Source organism: Thermobia domestica, chromosome 4 (assembly GCF_964235325.1).
Source record: "Thermobia domestica chromosome 4, izTheDome1.hap1.1, whole genome shotgun sequence".
Taxonomy (NCBI): Eukaryota; Metazoa; Arthropoda; class Insecta; order Zygentoma; family Lepismatidae; genus Thermobia; species Thermobia domestica.
In genome coordinates this window covers 299,668,885-299,692,129 of record NC_137457.1, presented here as the reverse complement: position 1 = coordinate 299,692,129, position 23,245 = coordinate 299,668,885, and the positions used below count along the sequence as shown (strand labels likewise).

At 37.2% G+C, this 23,245-nt stretch overlaps 1 protein-coding gene across 1 annotated transcript in view; it reads right to left on the bottom strand.

The window, feature by feature from the left end:
* Positions 1-22,970, bottom strand: part of ChLD3 (Chitin and LDLR binding deacetylase 3) — a 115,810-nt gene extending 92,840 nt beyond the window's left edge. The window contains exon 1 of the mRNA XM_081756347.1: positions 22,858-22,970. Within this exon, the coding sequence (XP_081612473.1) occupies positions 22,858-22,924 (67 nt within the window). The 5' untranslated portion in view covers positions 22,925-22,970. The remainder of the gene's footprint in view (positions 1-22,857) is intronic.
* Between the last annotated feature and the right edge of the window lie 275 nt (positions 22,971-23,245).

The following is a 23,245-nucleotide window of genomic DNA, read 5'->3' as shown; positions in this document are numbered from 1 at the left end:
GGTCATCCATCAGACCATGGCAAAGAGCAAAATAAGTAAGCAGATGAATGAATCCAAGATGGACCCGCCCTCAAATTCACTTCAGTCAGCCGGTAATAGAGCTTTCAGTGAAAGCCGCTACGGAATGGTGCTAAAGAATCACGCGAGAAGCAGTTTCATATTTAAAAAAAAAAAAAAAAAAAATCAGAGGGCAATGTACTCGAGCTTTGATGGGATCACTCAAGAATAATGTGCGTTGTTTCGTGTTTGAGGCAAACAAAATTGAGTTTTATGGATATTTTATATCTTTGGTGTTACGTCCTCTATATATGCACACAAGAAACCGGAAAATATGTACCAATATTCGTCATACCAAAACGAAAAGAAAGTTTAACTTGCACTTTGACGAGGAATGCTTCGTTGTAGACCTGCGGGCTTGAATACTCTTGTCAGCCAAGCACGGAAAACGAACCGGGAAGAAATCATCTAACTAAATACACATATTTTCACATTAAAACAAGAAAAAAAGTTAATTATGAACGTTTCTGAGAGACACACAACTGTAGTGATACAGCTCTGTAAAGGCAGTGATGATATGAAATCGTTTCTCCCGAAAGGAACTTAAATACGCAATAGGTTAAAGTAATTCTGCAAAGATACTGAGAATGCTTATTCGCGCAATTAGAGATTTGCCCTGGGAGGGATTTTCCCCGAGCTAGCCCTGAAAGAATCACTACCGTATGTAAAGGTTATACTGATACACGTGTCTGTTCCTGCAACTGTGTGCTCTCACCAGGGGTGTGTACCCAGCAACTTTTTCTTCAGAAGGCCCAAAACATTTTCAGGGGGCCAGATTTTTACGTACTAAAAATGAACCGAGAATCTTGTTTCAGAATGTGAAATCATTAATTGTTCACTATGAATAGACAACCCTAGTAGCAAGAAAGCTCTCGGACAGTTGGCGCGTGCTTGGCTTATGGCTTTCTACGCTTGCACTTGCAACGCATGCTTTTATTAAATCTCTCTTTTATTGTATTTGCAAGCGATGCTTTAGAGCTTTCGCATAGCGTCATCGCATCACTGGCCGTTCATTGGCTATTTACTTGATTTGTAAAACGCTTGCGTCAAGCTTGAAAGGAACACTGAATGCAAGGTTGCCCACATGTAACTTCGTTACTGGAATCCAGCTTGCGGCATGCTTGCACGTTTTCCAATCAAGCTGGATGCAAGCTTGGACGACTTCCAATTCAAGCTTACAGCAAGCGTTTTGCAAGTTGTCTCTGGTACTAGGAAACATATATATTAATCTTATTATTATTATTATTATTATTATTATTATTATTATTATTATTATTATTATTATTATTATTATTATTATTATTATTATCAGTTGAAACATAGGTTTTAACACTGTACGAAATTAGAATCACAGGTGGTAGGAAATGTGCCAATAAATTATTCATGGAAAAAGAAAATATTTTGAGAAGTTCATTTCATTCGATTTAGTTTGATTTTCAGCTTAGTGTCCCTTTCAGCAGCGAGGCTATATGAGACGTGGACCTACAGCTTAACGTGAGGTATAAATCGCATGAGCTCCCGCCGGGAAAATAAAATCGAGTCTCCCATGCCAAAAGCGCGTACACTGACTATTTGTTTAACTTTGACTCTGCGCGCGCGCGCGCGCGCGCGTGTGTGTGTGTGTGTGTGTGTGTGTGTGTGTGTGTGTGTGTGTGTGTGTGTGTGTGTGTGTGTGTGTGTGTGTGTGTGTGTGTGTGGTGTAAATAAAAGGTACGGATCCACCGCATTGAAATTTCTCGCTCTAATTTCTTAAACTAAACCATGTTATGTTGTTTTTATTACTTAGATATTTATTTAAGAAACACGAACAAAATTGTTTTCGGAGAAGTTCGTTTGAAGAAAACTCAGCCTCGAGAAGTAAACTACCGTTTGTGGATTTTAAAATGACTAATGACTATCATGTATTAGGGTTATTTGTAAAACGTTTGTTTGTGAGATATCAACAAAATCACCTGAATCATTTATGAGAAAATCGTCCGGGAAAAGCTCAATCCCAAGAATAAACTACTACTTGCGGATTTTTCCTAGAAAAATGACTTATGCTGTATTATAAGGTTGATAATGAAACATTCATGAATTGGGGATTCCAAGGGTGGAGAGCATTATTAATAAGATCAAGTATGCAGATGATACGGTTGTTGTAGCTAGAACGAGAAAGGGCTACAGGAGATGATTGACAAAATAGTTAACACTGGGAAACTACATGGAATGGAAATCAACATCGGAAAATCGAGAATCATGAGAATATCCTGTGGAAACGCGCCGTTACGAGGCAAAGTAGAACAAAGAGAACTTAAAGGGGTTGATCACTTCAAGTATCTCGAAAGTATTTAATTAGAGACGCTTACTGGACCAAAGAGATCAGGTCGAGAATTGCAATAGCCAAAGAAGCATTCAACAAGAAAAGGTCACTCTTAACAAAGTTGATGATTAATCAGTACCAATGGCGTAGACAGAGGGCTGACACGGTTCAAGTTCTCCCCCCTGTAGTACAGTGGTACAGAAATGGATTCTGTTTTCGTGTAGTATGTTGTGACTCTTTTATATAGGCATATTACGACTCTTTTATACGGATAATTTGTTATGAAAAACATGCTTTACACAGACATGTTTAAAGAAAATTTTACTAACCGTAAGTTCTATCTTTAACCCTACAAAAAATTCCAGCGGATTAGTTATATACTCGGGATGGCCACAAAGTTCCGGTTCCGGTCCGCGAGAACTGGATCCGTTCAGACCCTGAAACCGGTTCCACCAGGAACCAGTTCTGGCCATCCCTATTATACACTGTATTCTTAATCTTTTTCAACTCTTTTTCGTTACCATAGCCACCAAAATTTACCATCTGCGGTTGCGAACAGAGCTCATTATTATTATTATTATTATTATTATTATTATTATTATTATTATTATTATTATTATTATTATTATTATTATTATTATTATTATTAGCGTGTGCGATCTCAGTGTGCGTGGTCCCTGGTTCTATTCTCGGTGGGAGCACTAAAATTTTCTAGTAATGACCCGCCATTATGAGGCAATTAGGAAGCTGCCTGAATTAAGAGGTAGTGAATTCCGATCCAGAAAGCCAGAGATCTGAGAACTGATGCGCTTGCCAATCATCATCTAGTTGAACGTGAAGGGCCACAGTCTTTTTATGGCTGTAGCATCAGGAAGTTACTAAACTTGTACTTCGTATCAAATTTCATCTCAACAGTGTGTAACTAAAAAGAAAAAGAAGAATGTAACTTGTTTATTTATCTCACCTTCAATTCGCCTCACCTCTGTGTATTGAAATAAAATACTAAACTTCATGTCACAAGAGCCCATGAAGTACTTTGGCCGACCATACGGCTCATATTTCAACCGGCGAATTCGCATAATGCTTGGTGTATGTGTAACGACATTTCTTCGTTATGGCAATTATTAGCTCTTTGAAAGTCACTGGTTACTTACATTAACCACATTTCTCATATCTCCCGTAAGCTTTGGTGCTGATGGTTAGACATGAAAACCACTTAAGTCGTTTCCGTATTTCCCAATACAATGTATGAGCTAGGTATGGCCAATATTTTCCGGAATCGGGAATTTCACTTTCGCGATTTCGGAAGAATTCCGATGTCCGAAAAAATCCGGAATTCGAAAAAAAATCCGGATTTTTCTCGAAATCGGAATTCTTAAAATTCCAGATTTTTTCTGAATTCCGAATTTTTTCCGACATCGGAATCCGAAATCCGTAATTTTCCCGATTTTACTTTCCCGAAAGTAAAAATTCCGGAATTGACCATCCCTAGTATGACAGTAACTTGGAGCATTATTGACGCTTTATATTAGAACAATGTGATTGATATGAAGGGAGTCCGTGTCGTATTCAGTACGTTACCATCAGATCGTACAAATATTAGATTTGCATATATAAAACACATTTGTATTGTTGCTTTTTATAGTTTATGCGTTTTCATAGAACTACTGTGAGTCATGTTCTGCAAGAAAAATTTTGCATGTGTTTCCTGCTGCAAAACGCGATTCACGCAAACTTGGTGGCTAGTGTAAGTGACCATAGCACCGAGCGTTCTGAAACAGTTTTATTACGCAGTCAGTCACATTGAAGTCTTACTGACTACTCTGAAATCGAAAGTGATATAGGAGATTACATCAGTGACTCTGATTTTGTATACTGATAGTCATCCTGATGCGGCTAATGATGAAAGTGTACCCACTTTGACTATTGATAATGACCCTAAAGCCTGTGCAAGTTCAGCTACCTGGTACCTTGCCACAAGACCCTTCATGAAATAAAAGTGATACAGTGCCACAAATTCCAAATTTCCATACAGAAGGAGAAATAATACAGTGTATTCAAGAATTGGAGAATCCCACACCGTGTGTATATCCAGAATGCATTTCACAGAGGAGTTGGTTAGTAATATTGCTTTTCGGACTAATCTCTATGCAACACAGGCGAGAAAATCACTTACACCAGTGGACGATGAGAAATGGCCGAGTTATAAGGACTAATGATCATACGATCCTGATTTGCGTGATTCATACATTTCTTCTCTAATGAGAGTAAAAAAGATTTGGTTTGTTTTTTGAGTCACATTCATCTGAGTGATAATATAACCTAATGCCAAAAACAGGAGAACCGGTCCTTGACAAATTACACAAAATTCGACATTGCTTGAAATGTAGAAAAATTATTTTGCAGAATTTTATACACCTCACAGAAACATGGCTGTCGATGAACCAGTGGTGAAATTCAGTGGTAGAAGTTCGCTCAAACAATATATGAAAGACAAACCAAAAAAGTTGAGTTGATTTCGAATTTAACACTGCAGCGGTCACGTTGCCCACTGGATCGGAATTAGTCGCGTGGAAGACAGTTAAAATAAAATACATTTTACTGTTTTTTTTTTGTTTTTTTTTTTTAACAGAATTAACGTTTATTGTGTATGAATTCCATGTCAGTGGATTATTTAACTAGTTTTAAATGAAATATTAAGAGAAAAGAAATATTACATTGTAATAACAACAGAATTTACTGAAATGGTGACAAAACAAACCGTCTGGAGGACTATTGTCTTCCACGCGACTACTCCAGTGTTAACGTTCTTTTCAGCAGCCAGGCTATATGAGGCGACACCTACTGATTAATGTGGAATCCGAACCACAAGAGAAAATACAAAATTTGGAACTTGTGCAACCAACCGCATTACAACTCAAAATTCCAAACATACTGTCGAAAATCAGAGTTAATAGGGGAAATGGGGCTTGATGCAAGTGTAATCATTGTGTTCACAGAACATTTACATGTAACTAAAACTAATCATTGTAATCATTCTAACTAAAACCACACCGTGTATATGAACACTTTTTTTCCCCTTGTGTTGATTTCTTTATGCTATAGAAAGCACAAAACATATTGTATGCTGTAAATTCTAGTAGAAAGAAACTGCCCAGACTCGAAGCCAAAAAATTCATAGAAAGAGGGGAGTTTGATGCATGGGTTTGCATTCAAGGAGTATCTATTTACAGATCGAAAGATAAGAAAGGGGTAAATCTCATGTCAACCGTTCACGATCCTTCTGAGGCAGAGCCGTAGCTACGAGAGGGGGAGGAGATCCAATCCGGGGCCTCATGCATCAAAAACATTCTCTCTAGCCATCAAACTAGAAAAGTGAGCTATAAAAATCAAATATACCAAGTTTAGACGAAAAGAAAAAAAAAATCCTCTGAGAAGACTGCAATGAGGTGCCCATTAACATTGGTCCAAGAGTTTAAAACGGAAAGCAAGATGTTATGTTGTAAATTAAGAAACACAGATAAAGATACATTAAAATAGCTGACCACTTGAGAGTTTATGCAAATAACAGCTTTCTCTCGAGGACCCAATTAATAACCATTTCTTGGCTGGTGTTTCTCTTTCTGGAAATCTTTCTTATGATTTAAGAGGATTTCCATTAACAAGAAACGAGAGCACAAGCAGCAAACCTTCTCTTTATGTGCGTTGAATTTGTTTATCTTAACTTTTGCAAAAGCTATCAACGAGTGCCATCTTATAAGAACAGTTATTATTAAAATAATGAAAGAAATAACACTATACTAGACCTACATATTTTAGACAATTTTCAACTTGACTCATCAAACACTTTAAGTACGAGGATTCGTTAGAAAATCAGATTACAAAGCCTGCAAATAAAAATGGATATATAATTTACAGCTTGGAAAAAAAATTCTATTAGGTTATAATTAGGTTATAACACATATACTACCGCTAGGGGTGGTGGGAAGAGAGACTTGTAAAACTAATTCAAATCAACCGATATTAGTGTTTAATTCATAGTTTACGGGATTAAAAGATAAATAGTGACATTTCTGATGCCGTTTAATCCAAGTTCAGACCCCATCGGCCCTAGAGGTCGGAAGGGGTAAAAAAAAATAGTAAAATATCCAAAATGACCGAGAATAGTGTTGGATCCACAGTTTTCAGATTCAGGAAAACGGCTAACCCGTTTAAAATCCCTTTTGAAATATACCTAAAGCTGCTTTTTTTTTTTTTTTTTATCGTGCTACCTTGATTGAAGAGCATATCCTACATGGATAGGGTAACTTGAAAATTGTCCAAAATATGGGTTTTTATCATTACACTTACACAGAAATGTGTATCCTTAAGAGGTCCCATCACTGCGAAATTAAAATACCGCCAATTTTACAGTAATTATGTGGTATCTTCAAATTGATAAAAGATAATCGAAAAGTGGAACAAGACCTTCCTAGACAATATTATTTTACGTGACATACCGTTATCATGACATACCATTATCTGCTTTCGATTTCCAGCCATTTAGAAAATCGGCATTTATTTTCGCGTTTCTAAATAACTGCAAACGGAAAGCTACTAGGTGACTCACTCAGTGACAAGCTACTAGATAACGGTACATCAGGCAAAATAACATTGTCTAGGGAGGTCTTGTTCCACTTTTCTATTATCTTTTATCTGTTTGAAGATATCACGTAATTACTGTAAAATTAGCGGTATTTTAATTTTGCAGTGATAGGGACTCTTAAGGGAAAGTGGTGAGGAGGGTTCAAATACTTTCTACAAACCTATTATTCCCGCACACAGAACGGGTATTTCAGGTTGTTAGTGAATAAATTTAGGGGTGTAAGGCAAGTTTTTTGGGCGAGTAAAGCCCAGAAATTAACTGCATATTTACCCACACAGAAGGCCTATTTTTGATGTGTAAATTAGAAGGTTAGAAAATTTTGGAATAATTCTAAATGTTAGGGGTATGCGGAATAAATCACTGGATCAACAAGTGACGTAAGATAGTTTCATGGAAATAACTGAGAAAACAGCTAGTACATGTATGTGAAGCTGTGGTATTTCGCTCCAAACAGGAACAACTTATTATTACGTTGAGGAAGATAAAACTATCTTTCTTTTTGCTTTTCCCAGTGCGAGACTCGTGCAATTGTGATGTTTTCTCATGAGAAATAAATTATCTGGAGTATCTACTCGCTCACTTATATAGTATACAATATAACATAGAACACATCCAAAAAAGAAACAATGAGCTACATTGTGCAACTGGTAGATGGTTTGTCTTCAAGACACAACACGGTAGAGAAAGTCTTGAGGAAGCAAACCATATTTTTTTTTCTTTTACCTTCTTGGTTGATTTTTTTTTATCGTGTCTTTTTCTGCATTAAGAAAGAATATGGGATTAGAAGTATACATTCAAACCAATAGTATCGCCAAAATTCATTTTGCAGAAAGAGTTTTGACTAAAGTAAATGAGAGTGATCTTTCCTGTCACAATGCAAAGTTCTCATTCAATTTAATTTCAAATTATTATTATTATTATTATTATTATTATTATTATTATTATTATTATTATTATTATTATTATTATTATTATTATTATTATTATTATTATTATTATTATATTTTCGTATACTCTTATACTGTCTAACCTGTCAATTATTAATGTATCCACCACATTATTATTATTGTTATAAGGGGCGATCAACTGAAACCCATTCGTTCCATGTATTATTGGTATAGTGTGTAGGAGGATATTGTTTGTTTAATGGTGTGTAATGGCTAATGTCATTGTGTGTTGGGTGTAGGAATGTTGTTGATACGTGTTTCCGTTTTGCTGGTATAACGAGTGAAAGATGGCGTTCAAGATCCCCAATCCGTCCAAACAGGACCAGCAAGCCGTCATCCAGTTTCTAAGTGCCGAAGGTTGTCAACCAGTTGAAGTGTTCCGGCGTATGAAAGACATGTATGGTGATGCATGCGTCTCCAAAACAACAGTGGTGGACTGGGCCAGAATGTTTCGGAAGGAGTGTGATCAAACCACTGATTCCTGTTCTGGTCAAGCCCATGTTGTTGCCACAGGAGACATGCGTGAAAAGGTGAATATGGCTATAGCTGCGGATAGACGCATTAGTATTCAATCCATAGCGAACGGGTTAAACATGAGTTATGGTACTGCTCAGATAATTGTGAAAGATGTGGGGCACCATAAGTATACACGCAGCGGATCCTCAGGGTGTTGACAGAAGACCAAAAGTTGGAGCGTATGGGTTGCGCCATTGAACATTTTTGTTACGCTACCATTTGGAAGGTAACGACTTCTTGCTGCGCATTGTTGCTGAGGATGAAACTTGGTCCCATCATTTTGAACCGAGTTCAAAGTCTTCCAGTTTGCAGTGGAAACACCCCTCATCTCCACGTCCCAAAAAGTTCAAGACGCAACCGTCTGCGGGGAAAGTTATGGTGTCTGTGTTCTTTGATTGCCATGGACCATTATTACTCGACTTCAAGGAACCAGGACAGTCTATCAACGCCGCACGCTACTGTCAGACCTTGACACAGTTACGGAGAGCCATTACAAACAAAAGGCCGCTGTTTATTGACCGCTGGAGTCATTGTGTTGCATGACAATGCGCGTCCACACGTTGCAAATTCCACACGTTGCAGGACTTGTTTCAACGATTCAAGTGGAAAATGTTGCGACACTCGCCCTACAGCCCTGATTTTTCACCTTGTGACTTTCACATCTTTGGGCCTCAAAAAAAGGCATTGGAAGTGCAGAGATTTCAGTCTGACGCTGTGCGTGATTGGTTTGATAGTCAGCCGTCCAAATTTTACATGGACGCCATTTGTAAGTTACTGACACAGGGGGACAAGTGTCTCAACGCTCATGGTGACTTCTTCTGAACAATACTTTTACTGCACGCTAACCATAAACGCCTCTAGATAGTGTACAAATTTCCGCTCGAAATAACATTTATTTCATGAATTATGACCACTGAATGGGTTTCAGTTGATTGCCCCTTATATTATTATTATTATTATTATTATTATTATTATTATTATTATTATTATTATCTCTCGGGACATGTGTTAACTTGGTAGGTATATGTGGTATTTTATTTCTCGGTAATCACTCGAACGTCAACACAAGATATCTACAGTAGCACATCTATACAACACTCTGTATACTCTTCGCTCCTAGCATTTCTGGTCCGATTGCAGCGCCGTGGTGTGTTAAAAAGAAGCGAAAGATTTTGTGCCAAATATCCATGCCCTTTGTTTTGTGTGGGAAATTGAATTGTAGTAAAGATAAATGAGTTTGAGCAAGGATGCTATTATTATGCTGATGGAAAAATATGAGGAGCATCCTTGTTTGTACAAAGTTAAAAGTCCTTTGTATCATAATGAGCATATGCGACAAAGGGCTTTAGAAGAAATAGCGATTGAAACCTCTGTTTCTTTTTTCGGAGCCATAATTGCGCTCATCTCCAGTGATTTGTTTGGTACATCACAACAAGATGCTTATCAAAATGCTACCGCGTAAAAGCGCCATATTAGGGCCGGACTGGCTACTAGTTGGCCCCGGCGGATGACATATTGTGTTGGCCCCGAATTCTCAATCCTCCCAACCACCACTACCCAATTGCCCACTATTTTTCCACATTAATAGCACACTATTATCTTAGTTAAAGCACACATTTGTTTAAGTAGCCACATCATACATTGTATATACCATAAATATCATAATATAGAATCAGGGTATATGTTATGTAACAGTATTTCTGAGAACAACACAGACAGTAATCATTAGCCTTAGGATGGCTGAGATTTGTAATTTGTTGATGAAGAACTACGGACAAGTTAATTTAAAGTCAGCATTGGCGGTTTCAGTATTCGTGCAGAAGGGAGACGATAAGCTGCAAAACAAAGCCCCCTGCACATAGTCTGAAATATTTTTCGGGGGATATACCCTATGGAACAAGCACAACGAAATCTCAGTAAGCACTTGTAGTCCACGAACTATGTCAAGTAACCAGATTGGGAGGATTTATGCCAATCGTGTGAACATATAGGCTTACAAGGTGGTCGTAATGGAATTATCTGCCATAGTTGGGACGTGATAAAAGACCAGGAAAGAAATTGTTAAGGTGGATCATCACCCGGAAGTCAGTACATATTTTAGCTTATTTCCTTAACTACTGTGCAATGAAACGTTACATATTATAAATATTGTACTATAAGATAAAGTTATGTTTCAGCTACAACATAGGACACTGATTTATTTGGTTGTGTCTTCTGATATCGAAAAATGTAACAAACAAAAGAAAGTATTGGATTCGTTTCACAATGAGCACACAAGATGGCACTTGCTGTTAGATCTTACTAGAAGTGCTCATTTTTATGAAATGTTTATTTGTATATGTAAAGTATCTTAAAGTAACAATCTTATTATGAAATAGATATATTGTTTGACCGTTTCTCGTGTTATGTTTCACATTTCATTTTAATATTAATTTACATTTAAGGAAATAGATTTTGAGAAGAAACTTGCGCAGAATGCCATAATGTGTTGTTGCCAAATTTGTACGTTTAATTCCCTATTCTAGCGTTGCAGTTCGAGAAGCGAAACTTAGCTGTGAATTCCGGTAAGGGTCTATAATTAATTTCTCCAGTAAGTATCTAACCAGAATTCCATGATAACTTCCTTTATTATCTGGCATAAGTAAGCACTTGATACCATCTGGCAACGCCACACTATACAAACAGAATTTAGCGTAGCACTGAGAACACCTGGTGATCCACCTTAATAGTAAATCTTAATATAAGAATACACAATGACAACCGTGAAGCCGGATTCAACAGCAGCCAGTTTTATTTTTAAAAAGACACCTAAAGAATTTGCTAACATTTCAGTTATCAATGCTGTAGATTCAAGAAGTCCGAATTTATAATCCACTTATTACAATAGCTCTACCCTCCGTTTCCACGGTAATTTTCGAAACGACACGATAAGGACATACACTACCTAACAATGTGACTTTCATAATTGACCGGGGCTCACTTTTTGGCTGATAAAATTGGCAACTACTGAAAGAAAGGCGAAAGTGCAAAACCTCGTATCCAGTGGTCGAAGTGGGACGGTATGCGGTGGTATGCCATACCGCCTCTGGTTTTTCAGTAATGAGGACATACCGTCTCTGGTTTTTCAGTGATCAAGATAATATTTAAATAGCCGGTACGTTGAGTCAAAAACATAATAAAACATACCGCTTCTGCCTTTTTTCCACTTCGAACACTGCTCGTATCTCCATTTTTTAAATGGAATTTTAGATTTTGATTGCATTCAATTACCCACATCTGAATCTAAGTGTGTGTAAAAGCTCGTAAACGAAAACCCAATAGAAAAAGTAACAAAGTAATTTTTAAAACTTCGTATCTCACATAAGGTAATATGAAAGTAGAATGGTTTGTTTGCTCTCCTGAAAATTTTGGTTTTGATGAGTTATGAGGTTTTGCACTTTCGAAGTAGTGGTTCAACAATGTCTAAACCACGGGATCTTGTTACAGAGGCGACGGCGCGACGTCGTGATATTATGAATCTTGAAATTGATTTCAGATCTCTTTTTGTTGGGTTTCAAATTGTTATTTTACCTAAGCCAAGAAACTAACCTCTCAAGAATTGTATTGTCAGGCCAAGTACACTTTCCGCTCCCTTTTATATTCCGCGATAGGAAGCGTGTTGGATTTTACTATTGTTTTTGCTTGCATCGAAATGACCTGAAACTGGCATGGCCCATTCTTACTTTAAGGAGACGTGAGTCGTAGCAAAATTTTAATAAAACCGTCATGTATGCAGATTGCCACCGTAACTGTTCACAACAATATTAGTTCTCGAACACATTTTCCACATTTTTCCTCTTCCTCCTGACCTTCTCTCTTTAATAAAATTTTCATTTGGCCCCCTTTTGATTTGGTCCCTGCCTGGGCCAGTCCAAGCCTGCACCATATACTTTTGATGCCATAGAATATTATACGAGATTTTTGGCAGCATATCTGCTACGAGAAATGCTATGATAAATGCTTCCGTGTAAAACTAGCCTTAGACCAAACTCCAGTTCTGCCTAGGGACGGCCAGAACCGGTTCCTGGTGGAACCGGTTTTCGGGTCTGAATGGATCCGGTTCTAGAAGATCCGGTTCCGGAACCGATTTTTTGGATCCAGATCTAGAACCGGTTCTTCGGATCCAGGTCTGGAACCGGTTCTTCAGATCCAGGTCTGGAACCGGTTCTTCGGATCCAGGTCTGGAACCGGTTTTTCGGATCCAGGTCTGGAACCGAAACGTTGTGACCATCCCTACGCTAAACCCGAGCAGGCTGTGAACAGTGTGCTAGATGAAATAGTGGAAGCGACAGGCAGGCGCCCAGGCGGCGGCCGCTTGTGTCATTTGGCTAAATAAACTGGGTAACTGGCAAACTCATTGGCTAAACAGGCAAACTGGCAAACTCATTTGGCTAAACACCCACTGGTGGACCAACATTTTTGGGGGGGCACAAGCGGGTCTGGGCGGGGAAGGCACAAGCGCATGGTCCTCTTTGCACCTTTTTTGAAGGTGAACTTTGTGCCTCCTTTACGGGTCTTTGGGGTCTTTCGGATCCAGGTCTGGAACCGGTTCCTAAGATCCGGTTCTGGAACCGGGCTTCGTCGGAACCGGAACTTTGTGGCCATCCCTAGTTCTGCCACGTTACGCATATTCACCAGGGTTCCAAGGGTCTAAACGCGTTCTGAGTAGCCCCAGAGCAGAAGATTAACACTATCGTCGCAACTAACATATATCCTTGTGTTCTGTTACCTGCAGTTCATTTCATTAGGCCTACATATATATTACGTACCATGCTCAGGTCTCCTTCTTTTGTATGCCTAGCCAGATAAACATATCAATAAATAAATATATCCTGATACAAGTCAACCCAATAAAACTATAGTGACAATAAATGAATGCTCACGGCCTCAGAGAAGGCGTTACCTTCTGCAGCCCGCACATCTTTGGATGGGAATGAAAATTGCACTTTTAAAAAATCGGTAATCACTAACTGGATCTACACCAAATTTGGTGGGCGAAAGTAGCCCACCATGTAAGAAATAAAGATCGCTATTATTGTTGGCCAAGCTGGGCCACAGATAGGCTTGCCTCTACTTCTACATAGTACTATATTCGTAGGTAACTATTAGCCAGATTTGAACGAAATTTAGTGGGCAAGTAGCCGATTGTCAAAGGCAGAATTGGGGATTTTTTTTTCTAGGAAAGGGCCAAAGAAAAAGAAAAACTTTCGCTGGCCAATATAATTTATTGAAAACAACAATATACATTTTACATCAGGATGGGGCTGGGAAACGGGAAATTTTGAATCTAGAATTAGCAACACTGTATGACCGGCATTTGTTTGGGACCGATAACACAACATTCAAAGGACTTTGCCATTTAGTAGTAATGAAAGATTGTAATTGTACGGAACATGTGTTTGCTGTGAAAGCATTTGATAAGAACGGTGACACTGTATGGCCTCCGAGATCCCCTGAATTCAGTTTGTTCGATTTCTGTCTGTGGCAAATCTATGGGGACATCTTGAAAGCAAATTGTACATACATATCCTGAAAACATCATTGAACTGAAATTGAGGGTTAAAGAACTCGCTGGTGTTCAAATTGAGCGTTCCAGCGAATTTACAAAACATAGTAGTATCATAATATGTACACTAATGTCCAAAATGATTGTCGCATATCTATAACTGTCTTCTTGTAAGTATCCTAATATAATTTGATAATGATTTTGCAGGGTACTTTTAATGGTGATACTATGTGTATAATCAGAAAATGTATATTTGTGGTAAATTTCATAGGAAAAGAATTGTAAATACGAAAATTAGAATGAGTAAAATAAAATGTTGCTAAATGGACAAGAAAGTTTTATTTTCGTTTTATTGTTCTTCTTTACTGCTCTTTTGACATGAAATTTGCCACATTCATGTCTTTGCCGATTATACACATACTAACATTATAAGAAATACCGGGTGAATTCGTTATCAAATTATATTCCTACAACAACATATTTATAGACATGCTACAATAATTTTGGACATGAGTGTACGCCAAGATGGGGCACATCCCTTCGATGTCGTCTTCATGAAATAAAGTGACATGTAAGTGCCATAATTAATGCCATTATTACTTTTAAAAAATTGACAAGTTGTGTTGTTATTAGATCAATTTAAATCACCAATTTGTTTATTAAAATAATGTCAAAATACTTGAATAAAGGTATGAGAACCTTATGGCAATATGAATAACTATACCTTGTTCATGATAAGCTTTGCTTTTAGCAATTCAAAATAGAACTAATACACAGCCCCTGAGCAAAATCATAATGTTTCAATTAGAATATCGATGTCCAACAGTTTCGCCAACTACCCCAAAAATTTTGACTTCATTACAGACGTTATTAGATTTAGTTAGTTGCCAAAACTGTTACACACTAAATAACGCAATGTCCTATAGAACCTGGAGGTTCAATGCCGCGTTCACAAACGCTCTCTAGACTTAACGGTTGTGGTTTCTATTTTGTATTCCTATTTCTGCGACATCCATCTTACAAAGGAGGGTAACGCAGTGGCTCCTCTGAGATCCGAACGAGACAATTGTGTTTGCATTTGATATGTTATAACTAGACGAATCCCAAAGTTATACGTGCCACCGGGCAGAATATCGTGAGTTACAACATATTTTGTAATGTAAAAGCTACAAAAGCTGGCAGGATAGTTTGAACCGAGTCATTTGTTCGGAAACGGTTAAGTAAATGGAAAACTCGGCGAACATGTATCCCATCAGTTTCAAGGACAAACTTTTTCGGATAAAAAACTTGGTTCCAGGGTCCCACGCAGGATCCCAGACGGGGTCCAATTCAAAATTTTCAAACAAGGGGGGTTAAGTGGCACATCGTTTGAAAGCTGTTAAGAAATGAAAGAAAATGCAGCAAGTCTCGACTCTCTACGACAGCCCTGTGCAAAATGGCGATGGGTCAAAAGCTAAACAAAAACTTAATTGAAAAGTTCATGGTCACCCCTATAAATCGGAAACGGTGAGACAAATGTGAAAATAGGAAAGAACGAGTGGCATTATTTTTAAAGTACAACGATTTAAGTTAAAACGTCTTGTCCTAGGTGGGGTCCAAATAGAAAGTTTCAAATGGCAAGAGGGGTTAAGTAGCACATCGTTTGAAAGCTCTTGTTAAATGTAAGTAGATGGAGCAAGTCTCGACTTTCTACGACAACCCTATGCAAAATTGTGGCGGGTCAAAATGTAAATAAACGTTTAATTGAAAATCTATGGCCTAGATGTGACTAGAGCATTTCTATTTAAAGTGTGCCCTTCTGGTGCTGCTGTTGATGTGTGTTTTCCCATACCACCCTCTAAAGAGGAGAGACAAGTTGCTGCGGCCGAGATCTTTCAATTGTTGGATGTGGACAGGGTTACCAGATTGACGGGTTTCCCTGTGCACTGCCTCGTTAGTCATTCTAAGTAACTTCCGATCTTCCCTCGCTAAGACCAAACGACTGAATGACAAGTTGGCAACACAGCCAAGGCCATTCACTTCTTTCTCCTCTCCATAAGAGGGTGGCAGGGGTGGTGCTGAAGTATGTTTCACATATTTTCCGAGGGCACACTTAAAATAAAAATAAAAAGTCTCTACCGTAATAAACTGACTTCATTGGGTGTATGTTTATGAGTAGGGGCAACTTTGAAATAGGGGCATCTTTTTCTGCGTATGCTTACGCGAGGTCTCGTCTAAATAGGATCTGATGTTAGCCTTCGGATTGAGGCCATGAAACTTCTTGACATTTTGCACTGTTATTACTTACTGTAATTGAGTGTAGTTAAGTTCACGTGTAATTCCGTAAAGCAAAGAAAATACATGTTTATGCATGATTCATAGGCCCATCCATTTTAAATGAAGTCAGTTCCCTTTATCTTTACTTTAGGTGCATACCTAAACTACTAGGATGACGATAAAGTGACAAAACATTTTTTAAAAAGAAGAAGAAGAAGAAATTTTAATTGGCTTTTTAAAACACTAAAACCAGAAAATAAATTAAAAAGCGCTAAAATAAAATAAAATATTTGTTTTTAAAAGAAAAGGCTCTAAAGCGCTACCATAATCAGTAAAAACAAAATGTTGAAGTCTGTGCCAAGTGAAATAAATTAATGCTTAGTGAAATTGTCATTGAAATAATAATTTTATGTATTAGACAATAATTTGTTTAGCTTCGCACGAACTTCAAGTCTTTTTTAATTGATAATAGTAACGATTCAGCGCGTTTTAAAATTGTATGCTGTTTTGGTTTAGCAGTTTCTAAATTTATAAGTAGTGCGTGTGCTACTATAAGGAATGTACGCGTATGTCACAGCTAGAAGTGTGTGCGTCATTGTTAGGACGAAACATTAGTTCCGAGTACATTTTTTTCTTACATATACATAACTCTTTGAGTTTTACGTCCCACTGTTATACCGGCTAGACTAAAGGAGACGGTGATGATGAGAAATGAATGGAATAGTAGAATGAAGAAAATTGGAGGAAACGGAAGAACCCCAAAGAAACCGACGCACACAGTGTTTGACCATCACAAAGTTCACTGGGCGCGAGCTGGGATCGAACCAGGGATCCCATGCAATCAAAGGTGAACGCTCTACCACTGAACCATCGCGCCTCTCTAACATATATAGTACATACGTATATAAACAATGCATTATAGCAGAACTATTTATTATTATTATTATTATTATTATTATTATTATTATTATTATTATTATTATTATTATTATTATTATTATTATTATTATTATTATTATTATTATTATTATTGGGGACGAATAACAATTTTTAGTGCCATAAAAATTCATTTTGGTCGATTTTCTCGGAAACTACACATCCGAATTCACTCTTGAACGTGCCATTTTGCCAAACTTCGTGTGATCATTTCGATTGATGTATTCTTACCTTTGTATAATTGTGTAAATTTAGCCTAAATTTAGAGGCAGTTTTAGAAATTACAATATAAAATACCTTCATATTGAGTTTGGACACACACCCCTCCACCGAAATAAATTTCTGCGTACGCTACTGGTTAAGACGTAATTATACTTTAGGATTGTATCTGTTAACTATACTGTGTGTTGTCATTTTGCTACTGTCTCGATGAAAAGCTCCATCAAGGTATGCTTCAGTATCAATCTCACTCTAATAGGTGTCATGGTTCTCATCCACCATCAGTTTTAAGGTTAACAAATTAGGGTCTAATTCGTTTCTGTCAATTGTACTAATAAACGACCAGCATCAATATTACGAGACCAAAACTATATTCACAGACAAATTAAATGTCGACTGAAAGCAAGAAATACGTCTTATTATCCAGTTTCAATTCTTTCGTTTTCGCAAGTTCTGTCAAGGAATTTAAAGCTTATACTGTATTAGTCTTTGCCTGTTGTGCTGTATGGTTAAGAAACATGATCGCTTACTCTGAGGAAAGAATGCAGACGAGCACCCAGAAATTTTTGTTGGAACGGGTCTAATTAGCACAAGAAACTATGTTTATATAATATTGAACGGATGTTATTCTACAACCGAAGGGGAGAAAAAATGATAAGTAATTTTTAAGTACTAACATCCATATCCCATGAAAAATTACAAAATTCAATTGTTTTTATCAGAAAAGAAATTGTTCAAATGATGAGTAAGGTCAAATCGTTAGTCTATATCAAGTATTTTTCTGCTAAACAACTATACTTTTATTAAGAAAGTATATAAATGTATGTCGAGTTGTTTTTTTTGGGGGGGGATGTCCGGACTAGTGCTGTAAAGGTCTGGGGAAAAACGGAAATTTTAGGTTAAAAATCAGTTTTTTACCGTTTTTTAGCCGAGCTTGGGAAAAAAACGGAAATATTGGGGAAAATTGAAATTTTCGAATATTTTACTACATTATGCTTTTAAAATGAAAACTATTTTATATTTACTAGTTTACCGTTTAGATCATTGAGTAGTTATGTTTCTTCTATTAGAATAGGCAAATTTTGTGGCAACAAATATGTTTGTACCACTTCTTTAATGTTAGCACCATGATAGTATGGAGTTATGACTACAAACGATCCTAAAATATAATCCTGGTTAGATTAATTAATATAGACGCATTTAAATTATCTTAAGTAATCTTATAAAGTTAGCATTTTATGGCAGGGAAGTGTTAAATAACAGGCCCAGAATCATTTTAGTTAATACCAGTATGTTAAAATCAAATACAGTATATATTTTATAGAGATACGTATTGTCCTTGTGCTCTGTAAAATTTCCGGAAATTTTGAACCCATTAGGAAAAATCTTTTGTTCGGAAATATTGGCAAAACCTGGAAAATATAATTTAAGAACTATTTTTTCGCCTGACACTAATCTTATTTGCTGTAACGTGTCTCCAGCATATTTCGCTAGCAGGAAAAATACTTAAAGCATCAGGTTTTAATTTTACTTTTTTAGTTTTCTGATTTATGGCAAAAATCCCTCTTTATTATTTGTATACTTTTCGAACAACTCAAAAAGAGAGATGATCTTATTTACATATATATTTACATATACACCGCACAAGTGCGTAAGTTTGAGCAGCGACAAATATATTAAAGAACTTAACGTGTGAAATTTCCATTCGTTATTATTAAAGACTAACAGAATACCCGTTCTTCGCACGGGGAGAATAGTTTTATTTTGGGTATAAAGGGGACCAAAACTGTCACCAATGAACTTACGGACCCCAAAAACTATGAATTCGACACTAGTATCAGTCATTTTTATTTACTTTTACATGTCACTTTCCCTCCTTAAGGGATAACTAATGGGGGCTGAATTTGGATTTAAACGGCATCGAAAATGTCACTGTTCATCTCATCCACCTGCAAAACCATGGATTCGACACTAATATTGGTCATTTTCCATCGTTTTTAAAAATATATTTCCCCTCTCCCCCGCCCCAAGTCACGAGGATGAATTTTGATTTAAATGGCATCGGAAGTGGTACTATTTATTTCAGCGACCCCAAAAACTATGGATTGACACTAATATCAGTAATTTTCGATCATATTTATATATCTCCCCGCCCCCAAGTTGCGTGGATAAATTTGGATTTAACAGAATAGGAAGTGTTACTGTTCATCACAGCAACCCCAAAAACTGTGAATTCGACACTACTATTGGTCATTTTCGATCATTTGTTATCTCCCCTCTCCCCCGCCCCTAGGTCATGGCTCTGAACTTGGATTTAAACGGCATTAGAAGTGTCACTGTTCATCTCAGCGATTCCGAAAACTTTGGATTCGACACCAATATCAGTCATTTCCGATCATTTTTCTATATCACCCCCTTCCCCGTCCCTAAAGTTTGGGCGTTGAATTTGGATTTAAACTTGATCGAAAGTGTCCCTGTTCACCTCAGCGACCCCGAAAACTATGGATTCGACACTGATATCGGCTATTTTCAATCATTTTTATATATCTTCCCTTTCCTAAGTTGCGCGCCTGAATTTTTATTTAAACAGCATCGGAAGTGTTACTGTTGTACTCATCAACCCCGAAAACTATGAATTTGACACTAATATCGATCATTTCCGATCATTTTATGTATCTCCCTCCCCTCCCCCCAAGTTGTAGTGCTGAAATCGAATTTAAGCTTAATCGGAAATATCACTGTTCATCTCAGCAACCCCGAAAACTATGGGTTCGACACTGATATCGGCTATTTTCAATTATATTTTTATATATCTGTTCTCCCCCTCCCCTAAGTTGCAGGCCTGAAATTTTATTTAACAGCATTGGAAGTGTTACTGTTCATCTCAGCAACCCCGAAAACTATGAATTTGACACTAATATCGGTCATTTTCCATCATTTTATATATCTCCCTTCCCCTTCCTCCAAGTTGTAGTGCTGAATTTGAATTTAAGCTTCATCGGAAATGTCACTGTTCATCTCAGCAACTCCGAAAACCACGAGTTCGACACTAAGATGGGTAATTTTCAGTATATATCCACACTTCCTTCCTCCAAGTTGCACTTTCAAAGTGAAATGGTAAAATCCACCTCAGACCCGAACCGCATCTATATTGCAAATTTTTATCGAGATCAATCTGGTGGCTCAAGAGTTGTTAAGTTACAAATATAGTCACTTTCATTTTATATATGTAGATAAATTGTCGTATTCGAAAACAGGTATTTATTTACATACAAAATTTTGTACATAAAGTTTATATTAAATTCTGTATTTGAATATTAAGTAATAGTAATTATATGTCTTAGTAGGCCCTACATGAATATTAGTAAAATTTGCCTACTGCTCTTTGTTTTAAGAAGTAATTTGGTTAAAATTAACAAAATTTCACCAGATCAGAGAGCACATTAAGAACTCAGTTTCATTCAAGAGTTCTATTTGTTGCAACAGAAACGCTTCATGATGGTAGATGTGTATGCAATTGTAAAATTTCTGTAATTAATACACAACCAGGAGTAAACGATTAAAAGGCACATAAAGGAAATGAGCGCAGACTATTAATTTTCAAGAATAATCACAACAGTTTTATTTTTGAATACTTCTTTTTTTAAATATTCACTATATTGAAATTTCTCAATTTACATTTTTGACGCCTTCGAAAAAAAAAACGGTTCCATTACTAGTAAAACTAACCTAATACAAAGATTCTTATTTTTTTTAATTTTTCCAAAATTTCCGGAAAGAAACCGGAAAAACCGTTTTTACCAGCCGTTTCAAAATTTCCGGAAATTTTACAACACTATTCCGGACGCGCTGAACCCCCGTGTGTGCGCTCTTAACTGAAAGTATTTTAGAATAAAATCCTGAGGCGAATATTCGGACACAAGAGGAACGGGAATGGGGAATGGTAGAAACATCATAACGAGGAACTGCTTAATTTATACATTTTACCAAACATTGTTAGGGTCATCAAGTCTAGGAGTCTCAGATAGGTCTAGTTCATGCAGCCAGAATGGAAAAAAGTAGGAATGCTTTTGGTTGGAAAATGACCATTAGGAATAGCCAGGCGAAGACGGGGGGACAATATTAAGACGGATCTCGCAAAAAGTAGGAATACAAAGCAGAAACTGGATCCAATTGGGTAAGGACAGAAGTCAGTAGAGAGGTTTTATGAACGCGGCATTGAACCTCCGGGTTCCATTGGTCATAAAGTTTATTTGTTTGTCAGCTTTCTTGAAAATTATGCATGGTCGTTTACAGTGAGGCATTTCATTTTTCCTACTCAATGAGGTCACGTCTTCGGACATTTTTTCTTTTTCGCTGAACGCTAATACACTGCAGTCCCGTTGGACTGAATTTGATGGGTCCAATTCAGTGTAAAAAGCTTCTCAGGCCAGCTATCCTGAATGAGGTTTGGGGATTTTCTCATTCACACTAGGGAAATGCCGGGGTGGTACCTAACTTATAGGTCCCAGAACGCTTCCTTACTTCCTCAGTTCTTTTTTTCTTTCCCTCTCCTTGGATAGTGTACTCACCGAGGGACGTCATCCCTCCTCATACGTGACGAACTAAATGGCCAGAGATACTGAAAGCCCAGAAATCTAAATCCTAAATCCTTTATGACATAATAACTCCTAAACCACCCGACCGATCTCGATCAAATTTTCAACATAGATGAGGTTCCAGCCTGGGATGGTTTTTATCATTTTACTTTAACGGTACAACGTAGGGGAGGGAGATATAAATTTTAAAAAAATATCGAAAGTCACTGATATCAGTGTCGAATCCATAGTTTTCGGGGTCGCTGAGTTATAAACAGTGACCCTTCCAATGTCGCTTAAATCCAAATTCAGCCCGCAACTTGGGGGACGGGAAATATTTTAAAATGATCGAAAATGGCCGATATCAGCGTCAAATCCATAGCTTTTGGCGTTTCCATAGTGAAAATATAGTTTAATATATTTTCAGCGTTACAAAACTTCAAAACTGAACATCAGAATTGAGCATTGCTAAACTAAAGCCGTAGGACTAGAACAATGAAGTTTAATTGAGCTTTAGTAAAAATTTGATATTTTCCTGTAGCATATTTCCTCGGTAAAGACCTTTTTTTTTTTTTTTTTTTTTTGGGCGATTCGGTTAACCCGGAAGTTTGGTTAATCGAGCTTCGGTTAAACGGGATAGTAGCGTAATATTGGAGAATTTTCTGCTTTATAGCGGTCTCTTTTCAAGTCTTCTAATAAGTATCTTTTATTAAAACGTTTCATATGTGATTGTGATCCTTCTTATCATATTACTGCACTATTCATTGTTGTAACCTAAGGATGCTTTCCCCCTACCTCCTCTCCTTTAGATAACTAAACGTTCGGACATTATTTAAACAATGAAAGCGGTTACTCACCATTGTTGTAGTTATATCCTGAGACGGCACAAGCTCCAGCGAGTAACACAAACAACACTACTATCATGGCGACTGAACCCGCGCAGAGTGCTTTGCTCTCTTATAAGTCGCCCCACTACCCTACTGCCCCGGGTCATCACAACAATGCTTCCCACCATTCTCTTCTCTCTTCTGTTGCAGACGATGGCAATGTTGCCAGGTAGAGAGAAATTTACTTTTGCCAGGGAATTTAGTTTGTTTTCTTTTTAAACAATAATATTATTTGGAGACACATTGATTATACGACAATCGTTAATAGAAGTAGGTGTTTACGTTACTAATTTACTTACTTACCTTATACAACCAAGATTTCATTTTCAATTACGAAAGTCTAAACATAAATAGCTAT